The sequence below is a fragment of the Phoenix dactylifera genome, unplaced genomic scaffold, assembly GCF_009389715.1.
Source record: "Phoenix dactylifera cultivar Barhee BC4 unplaced genomic scaffold, palm_55x_up_171113_PBpolish2nd_filt_p 001013F, whole genome shotgun sequence".
NCBI classification, from domain to species: domain Eukaryota; kingdom Viridiplantae; phylum Streptophyta; class Magnoliopsida; order Arecales; family Arecaceae; genus Phoenix; species Phoenix dactylifera.
The window spans coordinates 87,828-113,437 of NW_024068367.1; the positions used below are offsets into that span (position 1 = coordinate 87,828).

The following is a 25,610-nucleotide window of genomic DNA, read 5'->3' on the forward strand; positions in this document are numbered from 1 at the left end:
AAGAAAAGAAGGGGGAAAAATGTGGTCAACGGGAAAGTAATGAGATGCCTCTTGTTTGGTTGAAGTTTTCAAAGGAGAGAGATGGAAAAGTTGTATTTCTATAGGAATATGATTCCCACATTTCATGGGAAAGTCTTTCCCATGAGAAACATGGGAAAGTTACTTTCCCATGAGGTGGGAATCACTCTTTTTTTATTTTTTCACAAAAAAAACCCTTCAGCATTAAAGAAGCATTAAAGAGGCATTAAAGACCTAATTTGTATTAAGGGCATAATAAAAATTATACATAACTTTCCCAGAAAAGTGGATGGTTAACCAAACATAAGCACTTTGGAAATTTGTCACTTTCCCATGGTCAACCAAACGTGCCAAAAGTACTTTCCTAGGTATTCTCTTTCTAGAAATCTAATTCCCAGTAATCATATTCCTAGAAGGAAAAATACTTCCTGCGAACCAAATGAGCCCATAACTTTTCAAACATCAATTTTCTTTTCTTTCTTTTTTTGAGCTGCCTTCGGGAAAAAAGATAATGTAGCATGCACCGACAACATTCGTAAATGTGTTTTTTTCTCTACTTCTAAACATTATTTTTCTTTCCAGTAAAATGTAAAGAAATGATGAATGACGCAATGGTGTGTATATTTTGTTATCTAGCAATCAAATATTTCTTTCGTTTCTTTTTGCAAATCCTATTGAAAAATACAGCATAGCGCAACTTTGGCGCTACTTTAACATGATGAACCTCCAACTTTGGTGCTACTTTAACATGATGAACCTCCTCTGCGTTGTTTCCCGGGTAAAACAAAAAAGCTAGGAAGCAAATAAACAAACAAATAAAAGATTCCCTCTATTTTCTTGGTGGTACCTGGTCATCACTCGTGAGGATGCGCTTAAACCAAGTGAAACACCACTTTTTGTTATCTAAATGCATAAAAAATCAGATGGCTAGTGGGTCCTGCATGCCTCTGGAACGATCAGCATAATCAGTAAAGGCCTTCACGCAATGATTTGTAGGGCCTTTTTCTCCCTCAATACGTAAGACATGCATAGAAGTACAAATACGCACCTTGCTTGATTGACATGAGGTATACAGGCAAATTTAGCTGACAAAAGTACCAAGAGAAAAGGCAATTTCCAGTCATCTATCAAAAATTAAAGCTTAACTTTCAGTTAGATGATGATCATATAAAAAAATATGCAAACTGCACAGTGTTGAACAATTTGGCACCCTGAATGATATATCAAAATAAAAAGATAGGCACTAAAATAACCGAAAAACAGAACCAACACCAACGGAGGCAACAAGAAAAATGGTGGCAAGCTTCAACCACAAACAAGTTAGAGATGGGTTCTCAGAGAGAGAAGGAACGGGTGGTGATCTCTGATGTGCCTACTGTAACTAATAAGTCTGAATGATTATCCAGAAAGACGACGATTTCGTTTTTGATACATCCGTCTGAATATTTTTGCCCCTTCAAGCTCAGCATGTATTTCTCTCTCAGTCCGTATGCCCATTGGATTGTGCAAGAGCCATCCTTGAGTGTCGCATAAAAAATTCGGGTCAATAGTGTCAATATGCTCAAACTCATCCAAGCGAGCATCAAACTGATTCCTCATGTCAAGGGCAACTTCAAGCACATCTGATTGCAGAAAGACCTGGCTACATCAAAATCAAAGTGGGCTTAGCAGCACACTGACAATTTATGTGCCCAAAGATCATGAAGTAAAAACAGGAAAAAAAGGATAAAAACGAGAAGAAGACCAAAGGCATAATTTTAGCAATAGCAACACTTATGTGCCCAAACACCACAAAGCAAAAACAGGGGAAAAGAATGCATAGACTTCAGGATACGAATACTATACTGCTTTCAATGAGATGCTGGAGGATGAAGTGTCATTGTCTCAATGCCATATGCCCCTTTATAGCTATTAATATGCTAGCAAAAATTTGCTGGAATAATGTTTGGGGCCTTAGACTAACTAGATGTAGAAATAATGCTCTCTAGAAAATACTAATAATCCTGTTCTTTTATATTCTAGCATAGCTCTTTTACAATTTCACAAAATAAATCACATGCATAACTATAATTAAATTTTTTTTATCATAAATGTTTTTGCTCAGCAAAACTTAACAAAGGAACAATGTCGAGGCAATAATGATAATAATTTGTTATGCTGGATGGGTTTTGGAAACAAATGGATTGACTGAATATATATTGTCATGGTGATAGGGACATCAGAACCACTCGTTCGCGTTCACACCAGGAATTGGCATCATTGGGGCTGGGAGATAATCTTGAGCCACCAGATTGAGTCATTTTGTTTTCTGCATTTTGCTTTTATTTAATTGAGTCAATTTAGTCAATTATTTGTTACTAGACAAGTCAATTGGGTTAGCTGTTAAGTTATGTAATTGGGTCAAGTGATTGGATCGATTTTGGTATGTGATCAATCAATTGACTTAGTCAACTGATTGAGGATCCAATTTTGATATGTCGTCAATTGTTTGACCTGATGTAAGGCCTATATAAAAACCACCCCTCTCATGAATTAGGTATTGAAGAATTGAATAAAAATTGGCCTCCTTTTCTCCTCCTTCCTCTTCTCTTCTTCTTCCTCCTCCTCCTCTTTTCTCCTTCCTCTTCCTTCTCTATTCTTCCTGCAGTGGTCCTCCATCAGCTTGGTATCAGAGCCATGGCTTTGCCTCTGTTGCCAAAGCCCTGGATCCGATGTATGGACGGACCACCTCCGATTCTTTTTTTCCGCCTACCGCACAAGATTCTTGCTAGAAGCATCGCACCACGGACTCTGGACTGCGTTGAGAGTCGTCTGATGGGATCGACAGACCTCGACGAGTTCGGAGGCCGAACCCACGTTATCTCGCGACCATCGATCACGTTCCCCACGAAGACGCCGGAGTCGCAGGGAGTCTGGTAAAGGAAAAGAAGAGGTCAGCCACTTGCAGTTCGGGTGCGAAGGAGAAGGAGGGAACGAACGCCATGCACGAGGCTACAACGTCGGAAGTAAGAAACAATCCTCCGAAATGACATCCGGCTTTTCCGCACGTCAGTTATCAAGAGGTCACCCATGGGAAATAAATGAGGGGGTGAGAGGGTAGCTGGGGGGGTGTGGTATTATCTCTTGTCTCTTAGTTTGCATTGGGGGTTACTCTCGCCCGAAGTAGAGTGTTTTATATTTGCATGCATCGGGTTGCTCTCACCCAGAAAAGTAGAGCTTGTACCTCGCTTTCTTACCTTTCGAAGCCTATTAAAATAAAGATCCCTTCCTTTCTTTTCTTTGCGACTTCTTCTTTCCTTGATCTGGGACGTGAAGGAGAGCTGGGTCTTATCAACTGGTATCAGAGCCGGTTATGTCAAATAAAGAAAGGATCGAGCGTCTGGAAGTCGACGTGAACACCATGCAAGAAGAGCTGCACGGCTTAGAAGCACGGATGGAGGTGCGTCTCACTGAGGTCCTGGAGGCTATCCGACACCTCCAAATTACAGTGCAGTCCCCTCCGCCGTTTGAACCAACGGCATCACTACCACCATCACCACGAGAAGGAGCCCTTGGGCGAACGGAGGACATCGTGGGGGTCCAACGCCATCCCAGAATGGACTTCCCACGGTTTACTGGTAATGACCCGATTGTTTGGCTCGATCGAGCTGAGCAGTTCTTCGATGGCCAAGGAGTACCCGCTAACCGGTGGGTAATCACCGCTTCATTCTACTTGGACGAGGAAGCCAACCACTGGTGGCAGTGGTTACGGCGAATGTCCCAGGATGAGGGAGTTGTAATCACCTGGAGGGTGTTCGAACGGGAACTTCTGGCCCGTTTCGGACCCAACGAGTATATTAACTTCAACGAGAAGCTATCCCGAATTCAGCAACATGGAACTGTGCGGGAGTATCAACAGGAGTTCGAAAAACTAGCTAACCGAGTCCGGGGATGGCCGCCAGACGCACTCATTGGCACGTTCGTCGGAGGACTCAAGGAGAGATCGCAAAGGAGGTGTGAATGCGGAGACCTCACTCCTTGCGCGAAGCAGTCACGATAGCCCGGATGCGGGAGGAGAGGCTGGAGCAGAAGCGGAAGGCATTCCGTGGCGTGGCATCCCGAGTAACCAAGGGCCCACCCACAACTGCACCGCGGCTGCAGGCTCCGACACCGATCCGACGCATCACCTGGGAGGAGATGCAACAGCGCCGGGAACGTGGGCTTTGTTTTAAATGCAATGAGAAGTTCTCCCCAGGACACCGGTGCAAGACCCCTTAGGCTTATTTAATCGAAGCCGATCGCTTGGAAGATGCAGAAGGATCTAAGGACGGCGACATCGAGCACTACGACGAAAATACGACCGGAGAAGAGGCGCAACCGGTGATTTCTCTCCATGCTCTCTCGGGATGGAATGGGCCGCGGACGATGCGGGTGGTGGCATGCATCCAAGGGCATCCTTTGACAGTCTTGATTGACAGCGGATCCACCCACAACTTCGTGAGTGGCCGTGTTGCCAAATTACTTCAGCTGCCCATAGACGCCACCGACAAGTTTGGAGTCCGAGTAGCTAACGGAGAGGTCCTACAATGCCAGGAGATATTCCGGTCGGTGGAGCTGGAGCGATTCCTGGTAGACTTCTATACACTGGCGCTGGTGGGGTTGGATGCCGTTCTAGGCATACAGTGGCTGGAGAAACTTGGACCTGTGCTCTGCGACTGGAAGCACATGACCATGAAATTCTGGTGGAACGACCAAGCGTGTGGGCTCTCCGGGCAACTGGCGAGACCTACCCGAGCTGTAGACTTCCGAGAAATACAGAAGGAGATCAAGGGGAGTAGCCAACTCTTTGCGATCATGATCCGAGGCGCCGAAGAGCATCAACCAACGACAGTGCAAAAGGAATGGCCCACCGACCTCCAGCAGTTGATAAAGGGGTACTCTCCACTTTTTGAGGCACCCAGAGGATTACCTCCAGAGCGACCTTATGTCCATCGGATTCCTCTGCAAGAGGGAACCTCGGCAATCAACGTTCGGCCCTATAGATATGCATATTACCAGAAGAATGAAATCGAGCGCCAAGTAACTGAGATGCTAGAGGCCGGGATTATCAAGGAGAGTCAGAGTCCTTTCTCCTCTCCTGTCTTGTTGGTAAAGAAAAAAGACGGCACATGGAGATTTTGCACAGATTATAGAGCTCTCAACGCGGTCACCATTAAAGACAGGTTTCCGATCCCCACTGTCGATGATATGTTGGATGAATTGCACGGAGCTTGCTATTTCTCTAAGCTGGATCTTAAGGCCGGATACCACCAACTCAGAGTTCATCCAGATGATGTTCATAAAACGGCTTTCCGCACACACCACGGACATTTTGAGTATTTGGTGATGCCCTTTGGACTATGTAACGCCCCATCAACATTTCAGGCAGCCATGAATTCCATCTTCAGGAGTTACCTGCGTAAGTTCATCTTGGTCTTCTTTGATGACATTCTGGTATACAGCGCTACTTGGGAGCTTCACATATCCCATCTCCGCACCACACTAAGGATTTTGGCTGACCATTGCTTCTATTTACAACCCTCAAAATGCCTCTTTGGACAACAACAAGTGGAGTATCTTGGTCATATTATATCCGCTGCTGGGGTACAGGTTGATACCACCAAGATACAAGCCATGAAGGAATGGCCGCGACCCACTACCGTGACAGAACTAAGGGGATTTCTGGGGTTAACTGGATACTACCGAAAATTCGTTAAGAGCTATGGAGTCATCGCGGCACCCTTGACGACATTGCTAAGAAAAGGGCAGTTTCAATGGAATCTTCAGGCTGAGCAAGCATTCCATCTTCTTAAGCAAGCAATGATGACCACCCCTGTGCTTGCCATTCCTAACTTCTCAGAGACCTTCGTGGTTGAAACAGATGCTTCAGACAAAGGCATTGGCGCTGTGCTAACACAAGGAGGAAAACCAGTTGCTTATATGAGTAAGGCATTGGGTGTAACAAAGAAAGGATGGTCGACTTATGCTAAAGAGATGTTGGCCATAATGGAAGCGGTGCGGATGTGGCGGCCCTACTTGCTGGGAAGGAAGTTTCAGATAAGAACCGACCAGAAGAGTCTACGGCATTTCCTAGAGCAGCGAGTGAGCACACCGGAGCAACAGAAATGGGTCACCAAACTGCTGGGATACGAGTACGAAATAGTGTACAAACCGGGGAAGGATAATTCAGCTGCCGATGCTTTATCCCGACTACCCGAAGAGATTGCACTTCATGCTCTCAGTCGCCCCGTATTCGACATCTGGGAGGAGATAAGGACTGCTAATCAGGAAGATCACTATTTGCAGCAAAAAATTCAACAACTCGAAGCTACACCCGACCGCATGAAGAACTATCAGTTCAGAGGGGGAATTCTATATTATAAAGATCGGGTCTTGATCCCTCCCAGTTCGCCGTTGGGAGTGAGGTTGATGGAGGAATTCCATAATACAAAAATTGGAGGACACTCAGGAACGCTAAGGACCTACAAACGGATTTCTCAGGCTTTTTACTGGGAGTCGATGAAGAAAGATATCCAAAAATTTGTAGCCGAGTGCGTGGTCTGCCAACAGCATAAATATGAGACTCAAGTCCCGGCCGGGCTACTCCAACCATTGCCGGTGCCGACCCAGGTGTGGGAGGACATTTCCATGGATTTCATTGAAGGATTACCATGGTCTAAAGGGAAGAACGTCATCCTGGTCATCGTCGACCGGCTCACCAAATATGCCCATTTCTTGGCCATATCCCATCCATACACTGCAAGAGAAGTAGCAGCACTCTTCGTCAACCAAATGGCCCGACTGCATGGGATGCCAAGGTCGATTGTCAGCGACCGAGACCCGATATTCGTAAGTCATTTTTGGCACGAATTCTTCAAGCTTCAAGGCACCACTCTTCGCATGAGCTCTGCGTACCACCCTCAATCCGACGGCCAAACCGAGGTGGTTAACAGATGTGTCGAACAATACCTTAGGTGTTTGTGCAGTCAGTTTCCGAAGACGTGGGAGCAAAATTTGGCTTGGGCAGAGTACTGGTATAACACTACGTTCCATTCCACTGCCGGAATGACACCTTTTCAGGCATTGTATGGACGAGCCCCACCAACAATCGTTCGGTACATGGAAGGGCTCACAGCGGTGGATGAAGTTGATAGAACTTTGGCTAACCGGAACCAACTGATGAAGGAGTTAAAAGGCAACTTGGAGAAGGCTCAAGGACGAATGAAGCAACAAGCAGACAAGAACAGAAGGGAAGTTACTTTTGTAGTAGGGGAATGGGTGTTTTTAAAGCTTCCACCATATCGGCAACAGACGATCTTCCGACGAGTGCACCAGAAGCTTGCTCAGAAATATTTCGGACCCTATCGCATTATTCAGCGCGTCGGGCCAGTCGCTTATAGGCTAGCATTACCAGAGGATGCAAGAGTTCACCCGGTATTTCACGTATCGCTTCTCAAACGGAAGCTAGGAGAGGGACAAGTTCCTTGTTCAGGGTCTCCACTCATCCAAGAGGACGGACAATTCGCACTGGAACCAGCCACCATCAGGGACTATCGATGGGTAAAAAAGGGAGGGAAGATCATCGAAGAAGTTCTCGTTCAATGGCGATCATTACCGAGGGAAGACGCTACCTGGGAAGAATATAAACAATTGAAGCAACAGTACCCAAGAACCAACCTTGAGGACAAGGCTTTGGCTGAAGGGGGGAGGGATGATGGGATCGACAGACCTCGACGAGTTCGGAGGCCGAACCCACGTTATCCCGCGACCATCGATCACGTTCCCCACGAAGACGCCGGAGTCGCAGGGAGTCTGGTAAAGGAAAAGAAGAGGTCAGCCACTTGCAGTTCGGGTGCGAAGGAGAAGGAGGGAACGAACGCCATGCACGAGGCTACAACGTCGAAAGTAAGAAACAGTCCTCCGAAATGACATCCGGCTTTTCCGCACGTCAGTTATCAAGAGGTCACCCATGGGAAATAAATGAGGGGGTGAGAGGGTAGCTGGGGGGGTGTGGTATTATCTCTTGTCTCTTAGTTTGCATTGGGGGTTACTCTCGCCCGAAGTAGAGTGTTTTATATTTGCATGCATCGGGTTGCTCTCACCCAGAAAAGTAGAGCTTGTACCTCGCTTTCTTACCTTTCGAAGCCTATTAAAATAAAGATCCCTTCCTTTCTTTTCTTTGCGACTTCTTCTTTCCTTGATCTGGGACGTGAAGGAGAGCTGGGTCTTATCATCGTCACACAGCGCGCGTTGCAAAGGGACCGAGAAAGTTTATTTCCCTTTTCTCTCTCCTCTCTCTCGGACCTCACTCAAAGGAACAGAGGGGAAAACCCCTCATCTGGTGTCCAAAGGGGAAAACCCCCTTACTAGATTCCCTTCCACCCGTCACCGCGCCCGTGGCCACCACCACCTCCGCCACGCAGCGCCGCCTCGCCGTCAGCGCACTGCAAAGAGAAAGGAAAGTCTAAGCTCCCTGTTCTCTTTTCTTTCTCTCGACTTCACCAGAAAAATAGAGCGGAAAGCCCCTTTCGACGGTTCCTCCTTCTGCCGTCAAGCCCACGACCATCTCCTCTGCGGCCATCCGCAATGCTGCACCGCCGCCTGCCACTTTTTCTTCCGCCGCGCTCTACCCGGCCGGACCCTGTGACCGGCCGCCGACCGTCGCCGCAAGCCACAGGGTCCCGCCCACAGCCAGCGCCGTGAAGATCGGCGCAACCTCCTGCAACCGTCAGGAGGTTGAAGGAGATTAGCACTAATGGGTAAGTTCCTAACCTGTTAACCCGGCTCTGCTTCAAAAAAAAAAAAGAAAGTGTCATATGACCTGCACGTGCGGATCCGCAACGGGTTATTGAAGCGAGTCACGCCCGACAACCCAAATCCAACCGGATTCGAGTTGTTAAAAAAAAAATCCGCACGTGACCGTACATGCCATCCACAAAAAAATCGCAGGTGACCACATGTGCTGTTAAAAAAAAAACCACTTACATGTTCATCTTCTCCGCGACTGCCCCCCACCCGGCCGCCGTCGTCGCCGCGCCGTCGAGGCCCCCGCCGCGTTCGCCTCGGTTCTTCGTCGTCGCTGGAGTGTCACCGGCCGAGCCACCACCGACAGACCACCCGAGCGCCATCTCCTCCTCCGGCTCCGAGCGCCGCCTCCTCCGAGTCTCTCTGCCGATCGCCACCTCCTCCGGCCGTGCCACCGCGAGCCACCGTCCCCGCCGCACCAAGCTTCCCTTCACTGTCGGCCGCCGCGTCTCCATCCGCAGTGCTCCTCCGCTCTGCTCCCTTCTTCCTTCCGCCCATCAGCCGACACCACCACCCCATCGCGTTCCGTCCCCTCCCCCTTACCGCCGCCACCGCTTCCCCTCCCATTGAGCACCACCATCTCCCCACCTCTCTCCCTCGGTTATCCCCCCCCCCATTCACACCTATCCAACGCCACCGAACTACAACTCTCCCTCCCTCACAACCCTTGCAAACTCCCCCTTCCCGATCCTTCCCCCCCTTCAGGGTCTATTCCTCCCTTCTCTCAATCACCGAGCGGGCCCAAACAGGCCCAACCACTTCATCCCAAGCCTGCGGCCCACCAGCACCACTCGACCCGCAGGCCCTTCAGGCCTTGCAGGCCCGCGAACGCACTCCACCCCCCCTCCTTCGCAGGCCCACACGACCTCCTTTCCCCTTTGCCAGGCCCAACTGCAACCACAGGCCCGCAGACTGATCAGGCTCACACCGTACAACCACAGGCCCACAGTAGCATCCCCTTGGCGCCCATTTCAACCGTGCAGCAGTCAGATTCAGCAACTGAGTTACTGCGCGCCGTCCGTCGTCGTCTCCACTGCTTGAGAAGCCACGAGCAAGCGATTCTAGTTGTCTGCTTCACGACAGGTGATCGATTTCTACTTTTCTTGGGCTTGTTCATTTAATTATATTCTAGTTCTCTTGCATGATTGTCATATTTTTGCAAACTCACATTCTTGTCAAAATTCAGAACATTGAATCTCTCACTTTCGAACCCGTCCTATTAATAACTAAATCTTTGTTTATTAAATTAGCACATCCTAGCAATAGGACGTTTCTCAACGTTTAACGACTAACTTACTTTAGGATCAGAACAACCGTAAAACTTGATTGTAACCTAATTTCTTACATTGATTAATCTCGTACTTTAACTTCAAAATAACTGAAGTAAAATCAACAACATTTAAATTATAAGTTACATTTGTGAAAGCTTGCTGATCTCTGAAATCATAGTAGGTTGCTTAAGTAGGTTGTCCCGCATCGCTAGGGTTTCATTGTTGACATTGCATATCTCGGACTTCGTTGCATGCCGACCAGTAGCGGTAAAGAGTACCAAGTCACTCAACCTAAGGTCACTTTAACTACCATGGACTTCGACACTCTGAAGTTTCTCATTGAACAGTTCGCTGCCATTCGAGCTGAAAATGAAGAATTCAAACAAGAGGTCCGTGAGCTCATGCGAAACATTAGGACCCCAGAACCACCGACCTCCGTCGCTGCCCAACTTCCTGAATTTGGTTTAGCCGCACCACCCGTAGTCCATCCCCATCCTCCTAGGAACCAACCACCTCCTGATTACCAACGCGAACTCGATGAGAGGCTACTCCGTACTGTTAGAGTTGAGGCCCCTACTTTTGCCGGTCAACTTGAACCAAGCATGTATCTCGATTGGACAGCAAGCATGGACAACTACTTTGAGTGGTATGAGATGTCCGATGATAGAAAGATACGATTTGCCAAGATGAAGCTTATTGGGCAAGCTCATTGGTACTAGTATAATATTGAACATATGCGTGAGACCCAAAGCTTCCTCGTATTACCACATGGGAGGATATGAAAGAGAAACTGAATGAAAAGTATCTGTCATTTTCTTACCGACAACGCCTTATGGATAGGTGACAGAAACTGACTCAAGGAACATTAAGTGTAGCTGATTACATTGCATGATTTGAGGAGTTTCACAAAGATGCAGTGTAGTAGAAGAAGAGATTGTCACTCTTTCTAGGTTTCGGGCTAGACTCCGTGAGGAGATCCAGAAAGAGCTCATTCTACTAGAGATTACAACTCTTAGCCAAGCATACCAGTTGGCTCAAGATGTGGATAGTTTCTTACGGCCACCAGTGATGAGGCGTATCGACCATCGACCAATGGCCTCAGGAGCTCGACCTACCCAAAATTACCTCCCACAACCCAGGTTGCTTCCCAATCCTCCTAATCAGACCGACTCTATCGAAGCACCGGCTAGGGCATCCCCGATGCCTGTCCCGAACCCTTCAAATGATAAGAAAAAATGACTATTAGGTCCCAACCCTCCTTCTCGAAGCCAAACCCAATATTTCCGGTGCCAAAAGTTCAGCCACATAGCATCCCAATGTAATGCCAAGACCTACATGATTACTGAACCAGAAACTGGAGCCCAAGAGACTATGTCGAAGAAGTCTATGAGCCAAACATCAAAGATTATATAGACGACTTTGGAAACGAACAAGCCGGATTAGAATTTGTCCAGACTGAACCACAAAAAGAGCTCACCGATCCAAGTAACCAAAATCCTAGGCTTCATGTGGTTAGGTGTATCCTTGCCCAAATAAAGACCGAACAAGATTGGCGTAGGACCTTCCTATTCTACACTTTTATTAAGATCAATGAAAAAAATTGTAAAATTCTTTTTGATAGCGAGAGTTGCATCAACACCATTGCTTAGGAGTTGTCTCCCACCTCGGTCTGAAGTCCACCCATCACCCCCACCCGTATAAAGTAGCATGGGTAGATAACACATCTATCTCTGTATTGGAAAGATGCCTCGTCCCAATTCAATTCTTATCATCTAAGGACGAAATTTGGTGCGACTGCATTCCGATGGATGCAGGTCAGGTCATCTTAGGAAGAACTTGGCTATACGATATGGACGTCACACTTAGAACTCGTATAGTTTCATTTTTCAGGATCGAAAAATTAGCCTGAACCTAATGCCTCCTAGAGTGCTCACTCCTGAAAAGAAGAGTGCTGATCTACACAAAAATGAGCCACTTCACATCATTACTTCGAAAGAGGTAGTGAAAGATATCGAGAGCCGATCACCCATATTTGCACTTGTGGCTTGAGTTATCAGTGTGGAGTCCAGTTTTGAGCACCCCGCCGCCGTAGTTCCCCTTCTGGAGGAGTTTCATTATGTGCTCCCTAATGATCTTCCAGATACACTTCCCCTGATGCGTAATATCCAGCACACAATTGCTTTAGTTCCGAGAGCATCTCTGCCCAACCTTCCATATCATAGGCTCAACCCAAATGAACATGCTGAGCTAAAACATCAAGTGGACGAACTCCTCGCAAGAGGATATGTTCGTGAGAGCCTAAGCCCCCGCGCTATACCTGCAATCCTCACCCCTAAAAAAGATGGTTTTTGGAGGATGTGCAAGGATAGCCGCGCCATCAATAAAATCATGGTTAAGTATCGCTTTCCCATCCCTAGGCTGGACGACCTCTTACACTCTCTCTGGTGCCACAGTATTTTCCAAGATCGATTTGAAGAGTAGATACCACTAGATTCGAATTCGTCCTGGAGATGAATGGAAGACTGCTTTCAAAACAAAAGATGGACTCTATGAATGGTTAGTCATGTCGATCGGGTTAACAAACGCTCCTAGTACTTTTATGAAGATGATGACTCAGATCCTTAGACCTTTTCTGAATAAATTTGTCGTTGTGTACTTTGATGACATCCTCATATATAGTCGAACTCAAGAGCTCCATCTCACAAACTTAAGGCAAGTCTGCGATGTCCTTAGAAGAGAAAGCTTCTTTGCAAACCCCAGGAAGTATGCCTTCCTAACCGATCATGTCACTTTCTTAGGGTTCATAGTGTCTTCTAAAGGTGTCTCTGTTGATCCTGCGAACATTGGCCCGAGCCCAAATCTCTAGCAGAAGTACGTAGTTTTCATAGTTTGGCCACTTTCTACCACTGCCTCATTAGGAATTTTAGTTCAATAATGTCTCCCATTATGGATTGCATGAAGAAAGGAGACTTTATCTGGACAAAATCGGCGTCCCAAGCATTTCACAAAATTAAGAAAAGAATGACCGAAGCTCCTGTTTTGCGCCTCCCCTATTTCACGAAAGTATTTGAGGTCGCATGTAATGCCTCTGGAGTTGGCATAGGTGGTGTATTAAGTCAAGAAGGTCACCCCGTCGCATTATTCAGTAAAAAATTAAATGACGGTAGTTTACGCTACTCTACCTATGACAAAGAATTCTATGCGGTAGTGCAAGCTTTACGACATTGGCGACACTATTTGCTACCACAAGAGTTTGTCTTATATTCAGACCATGAGGCTTTAAAATATCTCAACTCACAAAAGAAGCTGAATACCATAGACATGGCCGATGGGTCGAGTTTCTCCAAGCTTACACATTTGTCTTGAAGCATAAAGCTGAGGTTGCGAACAAAACTGCTGACATGTTTAGTCGACGGATCTTCCTCCTATCCATGATGAGCATTGAAGTGATTGATTTTGAGAGAATCAGGGAGCAATATACCACTTATCTTGACTTTAGTAAAATATACCTGACCCTGCGAGACGGAGTAGAAAGAGAACAAAATGATTTTTTTCTGCAAAATGATTCTCTTTCACTCTGACCGATTGTGTATTCTCCGAACCTCATTGAAAGATTTCTTAGTATGGAAAATACACGCTGGAGGACTGTCTGGACATTTTGGGAAAAACAACTATCGAAATGGTGGAAAGGCACTTCTTCTGGCCAAGTCTCAAGAGACGTGGCCAAAATTATCAGCTAGTGTCGCACCTGTCATCTAGCTAAGCAACGCAAACAGAATACTGGTCTGTACACTCTACTACATGTTCCCGAGTGTCCATGACAAGATGTTAGTATGGATTTCGTGTTAGGGCTTCCACGTACTCTACCAAGCATGATTTCATTTTTGTAGTTGTGGATCAATTTTCAAAGATAGCTCATTTTATTTCCTATTCTAAGACTTCCGATATCTCTAGAATTGCCAAACTCTATTTTGACGAAGTCGTTAGACTCCATGGCCTACCCAAATCTATTGTATCCGATAGGAATGTTAAACTCATGATTACTTTTTAAAAACTCTTTAGCACATGATGGGCACCAAACTGAAATTTTTCTCTGCATATTATCCTCAGACCGATGGTCAAACTGAAGTTGCCAACCGTAGCTTTGGAAACCTATTAAGATGTCTGATAGGTGAACATGCTAGAACCTAAAATTTAGTATTACCGACAGCTGAGTTTGCATATAATAGTTCAGTCAATAAGTCCATAGGCATGAGCCCATTCGAAGTGGTGCATGGTTACAAACCTAGGTGCCCATAGACCTGATCTCCATGTCTCATCAGCATAGAATGTCTGAGTCTGTCCGGTCATTTGCATCGCACCTGCATTCATTGCATCAAGAAATCAACAAATGCATTCACTCTAATAACTTAAAATATAAATCCCTTGCTGATTTGCACAGACGTTACCAAAAGCTAAATGTAGGAGATTATGCCATGGTAAGACTTAGGCATGAACGACTTTCTTCGGAAACGTTCAAAAATTGCAAGCACGTAGTGCGAGACCATTCAAAATTCTAAAAAAAATTAGTTCGAATGCATATGTTGTGAATCTTTCTAATGACTATGGGATTAGTGCGACATTTAATATTGAAGATTTAGTCCCCTACAAAAAGACAACAATTATTCTTTCTGACCCCTTTGTTGACACACCTGCCTTTGTTGATCACCCTGACCTATTACCTGCTATTGAGCTGCCACCTCCAAAATTTCATGCATGCAGAACAACTAGAACATATATTGGATGAGCAGGTTATGTCAACCAGAAACGGTGGATACCAATGTTACCTTGTTCGGTAGAAAAGTCGACCAGAGTCTGACGTGACATAAATTTTCAGAGCCGAGTTGCAGCGCCTTGACCATGACCTTCTGGAGCAGTACGACAGCCGTCCAAACATGCACTCGACGGGGTCGAATTTTTCCCAACCAGGAGGAGTTGATGGGGACATCAGAAGCACTCGTTCACATTCGCACTAGGGATTGGCATTATTGTGGCTGGAAGATGATCTTGAGCCACTAGATTGAGTCATTTTGTTTTCTGCATTTTGCTTTCGTTTAATCGAGTCAATTTGGTCAGTTATTTGTTATTAGACAAGTCAATTGGGTTAGCTGTTAAGTTATGTAATTGGGTCAAGTGATTGAATCGATTTTGGTATGTAATCAATCATTTGACTTAGTCAACTGATTGAGGGTCCAATTTGGTATGTCATCAATTGTTCGACCTGATGTAAGGCCTATATAAAAACCATCCCTCTCATAAATTAGAGATTGAAGTATTGAATAAAAATTGGCATCCTTTTCTCCTCCTTCCTCTTCTCTTCTTCTTCTTCCTCCTCTTTTCTCCTTCCTCTTCCTTCTCTATTCTCCCTGCAGTGGTCCTCCATCACATGGCCAAATGCTTTGTCCTTTTAATGTTCCATAGAGAGGATACTTTTGATGATTGGATAGAATATCAGCAAGAAGATGATATTGTGTCTCTATTCTCTAACTTCTGTTTTAAATATTTCTATTGAATCTTTGACAAAGCAAGGAAATATTTAAGCTTTGAGGCTTTTATGTAATTTTGGTGTTGCCTGTACTATCCCATGTACAATCTGCCAATGAAAACACGGATGTTATGTGAGGATAACTTGGATCAATTGGAAACGATCAAGATATGACATCTGGTTTTGGAAGGACAAAAAGGACTGAAGTCAACTGCAAGAAGGATTCCATTATTGGTTCTAGATAGGAAAAGGCATTTGGAGAAATGCGACGCTTATCATTTCTGGAGTAGTGAAAATGCAAAAGAGATAACATTAGGAACTTTCTTAAGTGATACAACTAGGATGCAGTTACTGAGAGGATGATAAACAACCAAAATGAAAGAAAAAACTTATTTATTTCTGGGGTTGCATAAGGCATTTATGTGAGAAAATGTTATGCCCAATAGCTCAAGCAACTTTGTATGAAGGAGAGGAGGCTTAGGGAACAGTAGAAGATTCGACATCGTCAATTTGGGTGGAGTGGTTAGGGGTTCGAGGATTATGAGTTTGTCATCCACACCATATATCTACTGCATCATTCGTTGGAGCTGCTTGTCTTGGGTTGAGGTGCTTTTCCTCTCGAGTCCTCCATGTAGTTCCTAGTTACTAGAAGAGGGTGCATGTGGGAGCAAATTCAAGAGTGGATGCAGGGAACTGGGTCTCTTGAAAACTTTTTGAATAAGGAAGCGTATGTGGGGACAAGTTTCCAAGAACATTCCAAAATGGTGCAGCACCCTAAGTGGAAAATTCCTGCTGATAAAATATAATCATACCCTATAAACACATTATAGCCACATGACCAAGCATGCATCCCTACCTAGCACCATTATAAATCAAAATTCCTGCAACATCATTGAGTGTCCACAAGCAACTCGACCACCGAGTTAATTGCAATGCATATATGCACCTCTTTACTGAAAAATAGCTCTTCTCAGGAGCTCTCCGCAGCCAAAAACCTCCTTGACACCACATCCTTTTGTCCCTCCCTCAAGTTGAGCACTCTGCAACCAAGCACCTCCTTGACACCACATCCTTTTGCCCCTCCCTAAAGTCAAGTACACTACAACCACACACCTCCTTGTCACATCTGGCCCCTTAAATTGGGTACCGGACAACCAATCATCTCGACTCCAAACAAGGTATCACCATGCCATGACTTTTCCATTGTGCCACTAATCCACAAGCTAACCATGCTTCCTTCAAATACAAAAGCCCTTGAGGCACAGCTTGCAATACCACAATATTGTGCAAGACTCCTTGACAAGCCCAATATCACAAGCTCAAATTGCAAAGCTGATATGTCCCACCTCATTGAAGCCATAGGTGATTGTGCAATTCTGAACCCACCAAGATTCCATTGTCTAATCTGAGCTCTCATAACACAATCCCAGACTTGCATCCCTAATAAATCTTTGTCATATGTTCATGGCCTATTCACACAATGTTGTGTAATGGCACAGTGTTTTGTCACCTAGTCTGCCCATCAAGTAATTAGCAACCAAAATGGCAACATCTCTACACAGCCCATTGTCTGACACCTACAAACATTGGCTGTCTAAACAGTTGGCCAACTACAATCATCACCCTGTTCTAAACTCCTGGTATTGATATCTCAATAGCCTCATCTTGCTGCATGGCTGACCAACTCCCTTGGATCCCCGAGTAGCACCACATTGCCTCACGAGACCTGCAAATTTTACCTATTACAATAGGCCCATGGTCGGTGGAATCATCCCGAACCGCCCGGTTCGGAGCATCCCGAGCCGTACTGGCGGCGGATTGGGATGGTTCCGGCAACCAAACCAAAACGCCGTCGTCGGAAGGGAAGAACGAGAAGGAAAAGAGAGAAGAGAGAGAGAGAGAGAGCGGGGGAGGGAGGGAGGGAGAGGGAGGGAAAGGAAGAGAGGCCGGCCCAAGGCCAGGAGACAGAGGGGGGCTCCGCCTCTGGTCCTTTATTTCATTCGAAACAGGGGCCCGGGGGCCTCTTTTATTTTTGCAGATTTTAAGTTGAAGTCGGTAAACCTATTGCCGACTTCACTAAAAAAATTTTAAAATATTTTTTTGAAAATTTTGCGATTTTTAAGTGAAGTTGGCAAACACAAGCTCATTACCGACTTCACTTAATTTTTTTAAATATATATTTTTTTAATTTCACGATATTTAAGTGAAGTCGGCAAATAATTTGTCGACTTTACTTAAAAATCGCGAAATATTTTAGTGGTCGGACCCCTGTTTCGAACGAAACAGGGACTCGACCGCGGCCTCCACCTCCTGCCCAGGTGTTGGCCTCCACCGGCCTCCTCTCTCCCTCCCTCTCTCCCCTTTCTCTCTCTTTTTTCTCTCTTCCGTTCGCTTTCTCTCCTGCCTCCTCTGCTGTATCGGTACAGGCCCGGCACGGCATGACACGGGCCCGTACCGACTCATACCGCCGGACAATCAGTACGGTGCCTAGTACCGGCACAACAGACTTTGGACAGGCCAAAGCTTACTCAGTTGCCCCCCATCACTTGCATGCTCCACTACAGAGATCAAACATGCATAGATGGTCCATAGCAATCTGCAAGGATAAGCATCAAATAATTCCCCTCTGCAAGATATGACTTGCTCGTATAACCAATAGCTTTACATGCTTCTATATAAGGACAACAAAGCATGTGGCTTCCTTACGCAACGAATGTCCCATGATGGGTCCATTTCGTATGGGCATGGAGAGTTGAGACACTTTCCACTAAAGGCATATACTGCTTCTAATACATTCAAAGTCTGCTTGAATTCCTAATATTTGTCTTGGTTGTCTGTTGCCAAGCCCCCAAATTTAGATCTGCAAGGCCCCTACAACCATGCCATGTCCCACCTCCTTATTACTGCAAGGCATCCAGTTTTTTTAAAAACCTGGGGTTCAAAGATCTTGTGAGAGCATATAAACTAACCAATCAAGACCCAAGGCATTCTGATAGGGATCAGGTCCACATAGTGTTGGACTCAAGACTTCCCACAAGGCAATATGCTAGCGCTCTAGGTTGTGATACTATGGTGTCTGGAGGTTTTCTCAAAGCAAAATAGTGACATTAAATGCAACAACAGATGGCAAAGTTAAATGTTACAATGAATATGTTGACTAGCAGGAAAATGAGAATGGAATTTTGATATAGGGACATGTAAAATCACTATACAGTAAGACGTTTGAAAGGCCTACTTTTCCATCTCAAGATGCCAAACTGAATGCTCCCATACTAAATAGGCAATGAAATTATAGAGATAGTTAAAAAGCTATGATTATCAAATATTTTTTGGGTGTTAGCGAGATCTGACGAACCAGCCCGTACAGGCCGTTCGAACCGGTCTAGCCCGTAACCAGTACGCCGGAGCAGTGAAAACCAGTACGGGCCGGTTCTGTGCCGGAGATGAAGAAGACGAAGAGAAGGAGAGAGAGAGCGGGGAAGAGAGGGAGGGAGGAGACCCGTGGCCTCCGCCTCGCCCCCAAGGGTTCCCCTGCCCCTCTCCGGCCTCCGCCGCCCCTCCGTGGCTCTCCGATGGCGGCCACGGGTCTCCTCCATCCCTCTCTTCCCTGCGCTCTCTCTCCTTCTCTTCTTCTTCCCCGGTTCCAGTGGAAAAGAGCTGGCCAGTTTGTACCGGTCGGTTTCAGAACGAACCAGAACCGGAACCGTACCAGTCCGGTAGGCGACCGGTACGCCTACCGGATCCGGTACGGCGAACCTTGGGTGTTAGTATGTTGTGCATGTAAGATAAAAGCATTTGAAAAAGGGAAGCTTCCAACTCTTTCACCTAATTACTTATGGTGGTTCTCATTATGCATTGGAGGAATTTGGAGAATGAAGACTTCAATGAAGAAACTATACTTACCAAACCTATCTTTCCTTGAAAGATAAGCATCACCATCGATAATAGCTTATGCAAACATTTAGGGCCTATTTGTATATATTTTATTTTCATGGTATTGGATGGGACTTCGATAATCCATAAGAATTTCAAACCAGAAAGGAATAAAACCCTACATAGGAGTTTGGATGCAATTTTCATGGATGAAAAATTCCACAATAAATGTGTGATTCCATGGGAATAAAACATCAACTAATATTCAATTTTTTATTCCCATGTTTTTGTTTGAGAGGTGCTCGCATCAAAAGCTGCTGTCGGTTGAGTGGTGAAAGCAGTGAGGGTAGTGGATACAAGGTGGTTGGCAGCATGGAAGGCTCGAAGAAGTTGCATGCATAATGAGTATGATCAGCAAAGCATTTCAGATTGTAAGAGAAGTTGCAGCGAACATGATATCAATTGTGGGAGAAGGGAGATGGGAGGTTAGGACATCAATGGTGTTGGGATAGAGATATTTATAAGTGGAGGTGAGATATCACCTAAACTAAACTTTAAAATTGGGGTTTGAATAAGGGAAAGATAAATGCGATGGTGGAGGATTTGATTCACAGGTTGGAGGGCTTCAAGCAACTTTCCTTTGTCTATTAGCTGCTTGTAATAATTCCTGTAGTAGCAATTAATAGAACTTTTTGTGAATTAGGCAAGATATTTAGATAGCTATATGCTCATACCCATGATACATGAGATGGAATTTTGTGATAAAAGTCGAGAAAATTATATTGATATAACCACCATTAGTTTAGGCTAAAATGGTAATATGATATTTTTCTTATAATGTAGACAAGGCTCTTACTTCTAATACCTCTAATTTTTCTATCATAAATGATAGTTTAAAATAACAGCCATTATAATTATACACTGGCCATTTATAGCAGTTTCAAATGTCCTTAATTATGTTATTTAGTAGTATTATGATGTGAAAAAATCAACATTATGTAGACTTAACTCCAAATATAGCATGTTATGCAATAAAGATAATGGAAACTATAGCATTTTCACTATTTTTCAGAAAAATGGTGGCCGGTCCATCACAGTTGAAAGAACAGTGATGCTAAGAAAAGTGAAAAGAAAGATCAAGGCATGGTATGCTGTACCGATCGGTACCGAACATACCGTATCCGTACCAATGGGTACCGGTATCGGTACGCCAATGTCAGTACGCCTGACGTACCGCATACCGTACCATATCGACACTCGGTACGCCTATACTAGTGCGGCACCGGTACGGGCAACTTATGCTAATTTACAAATCTATGCGCACATAATCATCAATTATACCATTGAAAAAATAATTTGCTAAACTCAAAATGATCTCTATCTTTATTTTGTATGATACTCATTAATTTTCTGGGAGACTACAAGTAAAATAACTCATATTTTATTAAGATTAGAGCTTACAACTCATTGTAGTTTCTATACAATTTGGGATACATAAATTTTTTTGCAAATGATTTTCATTTTTCTCAATCAAACAGAAAATACCATAAATAACCATGATAAAAAAATTTCCCATGCTATCCTCATTTTCCATCACTGCATTGCTATATTTTTTCAATCCTCTATCTCTAGTAATTTTTGCTTATATATCCAAACAGGCTCTAACATGAGAGCATTGACAATTTATTCCCAAAATGTTGGTCTAGGGGTGTGAAAACATATATCATCAAAAACTCTTTTGCATGTTCATTTGGCAATAGTTGTAGACATAGAAGTTCACAATAAATTTAAATTGTTTCCCAACAATAATAGATCTGGAAAGGAAATATTTTCTATGAATTGATTCCCTATGTTTCTGCAGCTGCTGCCTGATCGTAGTGTTTCTTTGAACTAACTGGCAATGATATGCCTTCTGGTTGTTTTAATCTTGCGATGTATAGTGGAGGTGATGACAAATTCCAGCATAAAAGACACTGTTCAACTCATCCACTGCTTTCCTTCGAAAACAGAGGATAATAAACCCTTGACCAATGAAGTATGACTTTATTACTGCACTGCTTTTCCTTGATAGAGATATTTCTCTGATAGATTGTTATACAACGCGAAGAAACTATAACGATTAAAAGTGCATACCTGTCCCTCCATACACAGATTTTTTGAAATAGAATCCACCAAGGGTTTTTGCAGAACTCTTCTTTTGTGATGTCTTTTCTTGAAATGGGGGTCTGGACACTGCAATGAGCAGAGCTTCCATGTGAGTTTAATTTTGCATATGATGTTCAAGTAATCTATAACAAAGACTGTGACGGTAATTACTCGTCACTTCACAACTTCGGAAAAGAATCAACAGCCTGAGGTCAACTGTAATCTTGGAATATATGATGATTACTAACTAACCTCAGATGAGGAATCTAATATGAATATGCTCACCAATGTCGAAACTAATGTTAGGGGACCAGGATAACTGGACACCAACCGCTCAAAAGAAACCGAGGCATTTGCAAACATAAAGTAGCTGTTGAAAAAAGATATTGGTAAGTGTTTCACTTGGCTCATTATCATTTGCCTACATGAAGGCAGTTATTTGATCAACAAGATCTCACATGTTTCTGAGACCCAGCTCATTCACCCAGAATTGTGAACGCTGAACTAACTGCATTAATAAAGAAATACCAGTATCAGTAAGCAATATCCAATCACAAAAAATAAGCTAAAAGATGTAATCTTAAATGGTATAAAACACAAAAAAATACAGTACGTATCCCAATAAATATTGTGAAGTGAAAGTAAAGCTTTTATCTGGTACCTTCTGACGTATTTCCAATCCCAGATAGTTTCTTGGTTCAGGGAAATTTTTTGCAAGCCAAATGAGGAATCTGCCACTGCCTGGGAATGTCTATCTGTTAGCAGGAAACCTACATCTCTCAAGCATGGCCCCTCTAATAGATCAACAGTTCAAAGTTATAGCATATGCCAAATACCTTAATTTTTATAGTTAATTATATTAACAATCACAAAATTCTACTTTTACTTCAATTGTTTAATGATCAACTTTATTCTTAAAAAATAAAATCCTAAAACCAATTCCCTATGAAAGGCAATGTGGCACCTTTTTTCCCATCCCAACAACTACAAAAAGCATGCTAATATTTGCTATACTAATCCAGTAATATTTCAGCAACTGTTTCCAACCCCAACAGCCATGTCTTTACATGCACCCCCAATTCACTGCCCTCATTCTTCTTGCCATTGGCCTAAACCTGTGCCTCCCCAAATCCACCAACCCCTGCTTCCCCCTCCCACAAATCTAAGTCCAACATACCCAATACTAGCTACCTCTCTACTTAGTATTTAAGATATGATTTCATCTTCAAATCCTGACTGTTTAATGCTATGGAAGCCCAAGTCCCCGAGTACATAAAGCCTCCCTTGTTTTGCTCATGCAGCCTATTGTGGGTATTTTGCATATGGTGTCACAAAGCCTAAAATTTTATTCATTCAACAATCAGAAAAAAGTTACTAAAATCTGCTATTGAGGTTTGTTGGATCTCAATGAAGATTTGAATTATAATAGTTAGACTAAATATTACTCAACTAAAAAAATGTTTTCCCCATTTCTCAGCCTAATTTGAGTCCCCTCCTACCTCTATGTAAACTCCACTGTACCATCATAAATAGTCCAAGACTATCCCCTTTTCTCTACAAATAGTATACAACATTATCCTACTCTCTTTCTCTCTGACTTTGCAATATTTTTCCTTGCATTCAGCGGTGTTCCATGCTAAAGCAACAATAAAGCAGCGGATTCAGTAGCATCAGCTGCAATAAGGGCTCGGTGTCATTATGTTAATAAAAAATGGCTTGATGGTATGTTAACAAATTGGTCCACTACAGAAACGAGACTTCACAAGTTCAGGGACTTAAGAGCAGAACAAAAGATGAGATTTTTTCCCTCCGGAGGGGGACCCCGGCCAGAGCTCGAGTAACAAGTGTTCTTGTGTGGGTTAGGCTTCCCCCTTCAGATGTGGGATGCAAGAATCTTGGCTGAGCTAAAGCAAGGCTTCCTAAAGCCCATCTCAGATAGCCTTGGCCCCTTTTTTTTCATGTGCAACAAAGCATTGGGAAAAAAAGAGAGCATCTCAATAATTCTTTTTGTTAGTTAATAATGTCTTATGTCTCTGGTGATTTTTTTGAATTTCATACTTTTTATATCCGATGTTGTTCAGTAATCATGATTCAATGCGATATTATCAGTCAATGCATGTCTGCGGTCGGTTCATAGGTATCCTAGAACTTGCCTATTAGAGAACACCACATTCACATCCCTAACGGTCATTTCTACGTAATCTACTTCTTGGAAATTATCTTTCCATTTGCTGGATGATAACCACGTCAAAGAAGAAAGAGTTAACACATTACTGACTCATGATTTCTGGCTGAGCATGTTCATACCACAGCCGATATCCACCATGAGCGGCAGCGTCGAGCCCTGAAAAACTGCTTTCCAGTCCGGAACCTGCACCGGTGCCTGCACTCCTCTCAGTGTGTTGCCGAAAATAAAATTAAAAAAAGAAAAAGAGGAAAAGTATATTAACTTAAAATTATGAAAAATGGATGTAAAAGAAAAGTTTTCTTGAAGGGAAACACACACACACACACACACACACACACACACACACAGAGAGAGAGAGAGAGAGAGAGAGAATTTCGAGAAAAAGGAGAGAAATCACTCACGGAGAAAGCCGAGCTGAGGGGATTCACATGTTGCCGGATCCGCACCTGACCCAGCTGCCATTCATTTTGTTCTTTAATTTTTAGTTCAAAAAGTAAGGGAAAGAGGGAAAATTTACGGGGGAACAAAAGGGAAAATGGAGAGAGGAGAGGAGAGGATAGCTGGAGGACACACTGACATGGCCGGCGCCGTACAAGTCCTTGAGGTTGAGATCGGCGTACTCCAGCTCCACGACGTCGGCGCTCCTCGCCGCTCCTCCGCCGCCGCCGTCGGGGCTTCTGAGGAGGGTTAGGCTTGGGCGTTGGAGGAGCGTCGGGATGCTGCGACGGAGGGACGAGGGGAAGCCCAACCCGTCAGGAGCGGCGGAGCACCATGCCCCGCCGCCACCGCTCCACCGGAATCCAAGCATCGAACAGAGTATGTTCGCTACCCTCGTCTCCTCCTCTGAAGGAGGGGCCTTGGAGAGTGGACTGAGTTGGGATATGGGCCGAGACGGTGCAGTCCAATGTGGACACTTTCGGAGGGGCTTTCACTTGTCTGATTATCCGTAGGCCGTAGCCCTGCCCCGGGCGTTCACTCCTAATCGACCAAGCTGGCCCGAATGGTGGAAAGTTATTTTTCTCGATCGATTATTTTTTTGATTCCAGCTAAAATAACTTCAGACTTACTTAGTTCGTAGAAGAATTTTTTTTACTAAAATATTTTTTTATTAAGAGTTAATATTTAGATATATAATATCTGAAAAAGTAATTTTTATATATTTGATCGAACAAATAAGTATATTACAGAGCGGCTTATCTTTGGCTTAGTATCTACTTTTTTGAAAATATTGTGCAAGATATTTGTTATGCCCTTAATAAAGGAAAAGACTTTATATCTAAAAGTTTAAGAATATTTTTTAAAAGATAATTACTCCAATTTTGAGCATGTGATAATTGGACTTTTTCTTATCCACACAATTTTTTTTATAAAATATGAAAATCTTATTCAGAAATAAAAAAGATATTTTTTTCTCTCTTCATTGAAAACATCAACCAAACACAAAGCATTTCTTCATTTTTTTCATTGACCATAATTTTTTCCTCCCCTTCTCACGAACCAAATAAGTCATTCAGATCTATGGGTAAGAAAAGAAAATAATGCTTGGGTTAGTTAGATAGCCACAATCAAAATCATCCACTTTTCCCCCTCTAGCGATTTTTTTTTAAAAAACAAATCTCCCTATGATGTTATTTGAAGCTCTCCATATGGCTAAAGCTACAATAACCATCACCTAACTAATTAACCCCATGTTCGGATAAAGAGTTGTTGGCATATCTAGAGTTTTAGATCATATGATTCTTCCTTATCATCGTGCCTTCATCCAACC

General features: G+C 43.9%; 1 protein-coding gene across 6 annotated transcripts; it reads right to left on the reverse strand.

Moving 5' to 3' along the window:
• Window positions 1–1,141: 1,141 nt before the first annotated feature.
• On the reverse strand, window positions 1,142–24,756 carry LOC103696232 (tRNA (guanine-N(7)-)-methyltransferase). 6 transcript variants are annotated; one of them, XM_039121213.1, is made up of 8 exons: window positions 24,420–24,756; window positions 24,244–24,297; window positions 23,962–24,025; window positions 22,316–22,395; window positions 22,113–22,162; window positions 21,907–22,024; window positions 21,643–21,741; window positions 1,142–1,656 (listed from the first exon to the last, which is right to left on the reverse strand). In XM_039121213.1, the coding sequence occupies exons 1-8, from the start codon at window positions 24,648–24,650 to the stop codon at window positions 1,417–1,419; spliced, it is 936 nt and encodes a 311-aa protein (XP_038977141.1). In that variant the 5' UTR covers window positions 24,651–24,756; the 3' UTR covers window positions 1,142–1,416. The 6 variants fall into 6 exon arrangements, with proteins under 6 accessions (XP_038977141.1, XP_038977145.1, XP_038977140.1 ...); XM_039121217.1 differs by having other exon boundaries at window positions 1,142–1,660; window positions 23,962–24,037; XM_039121212.1 differs by having other exon boundaries at window positions 23,962–24,037; window positions 24,420–24,755.
• Between the last annotated feature and the right edge of the window lie 854 nt (window positions 24,757–25,610).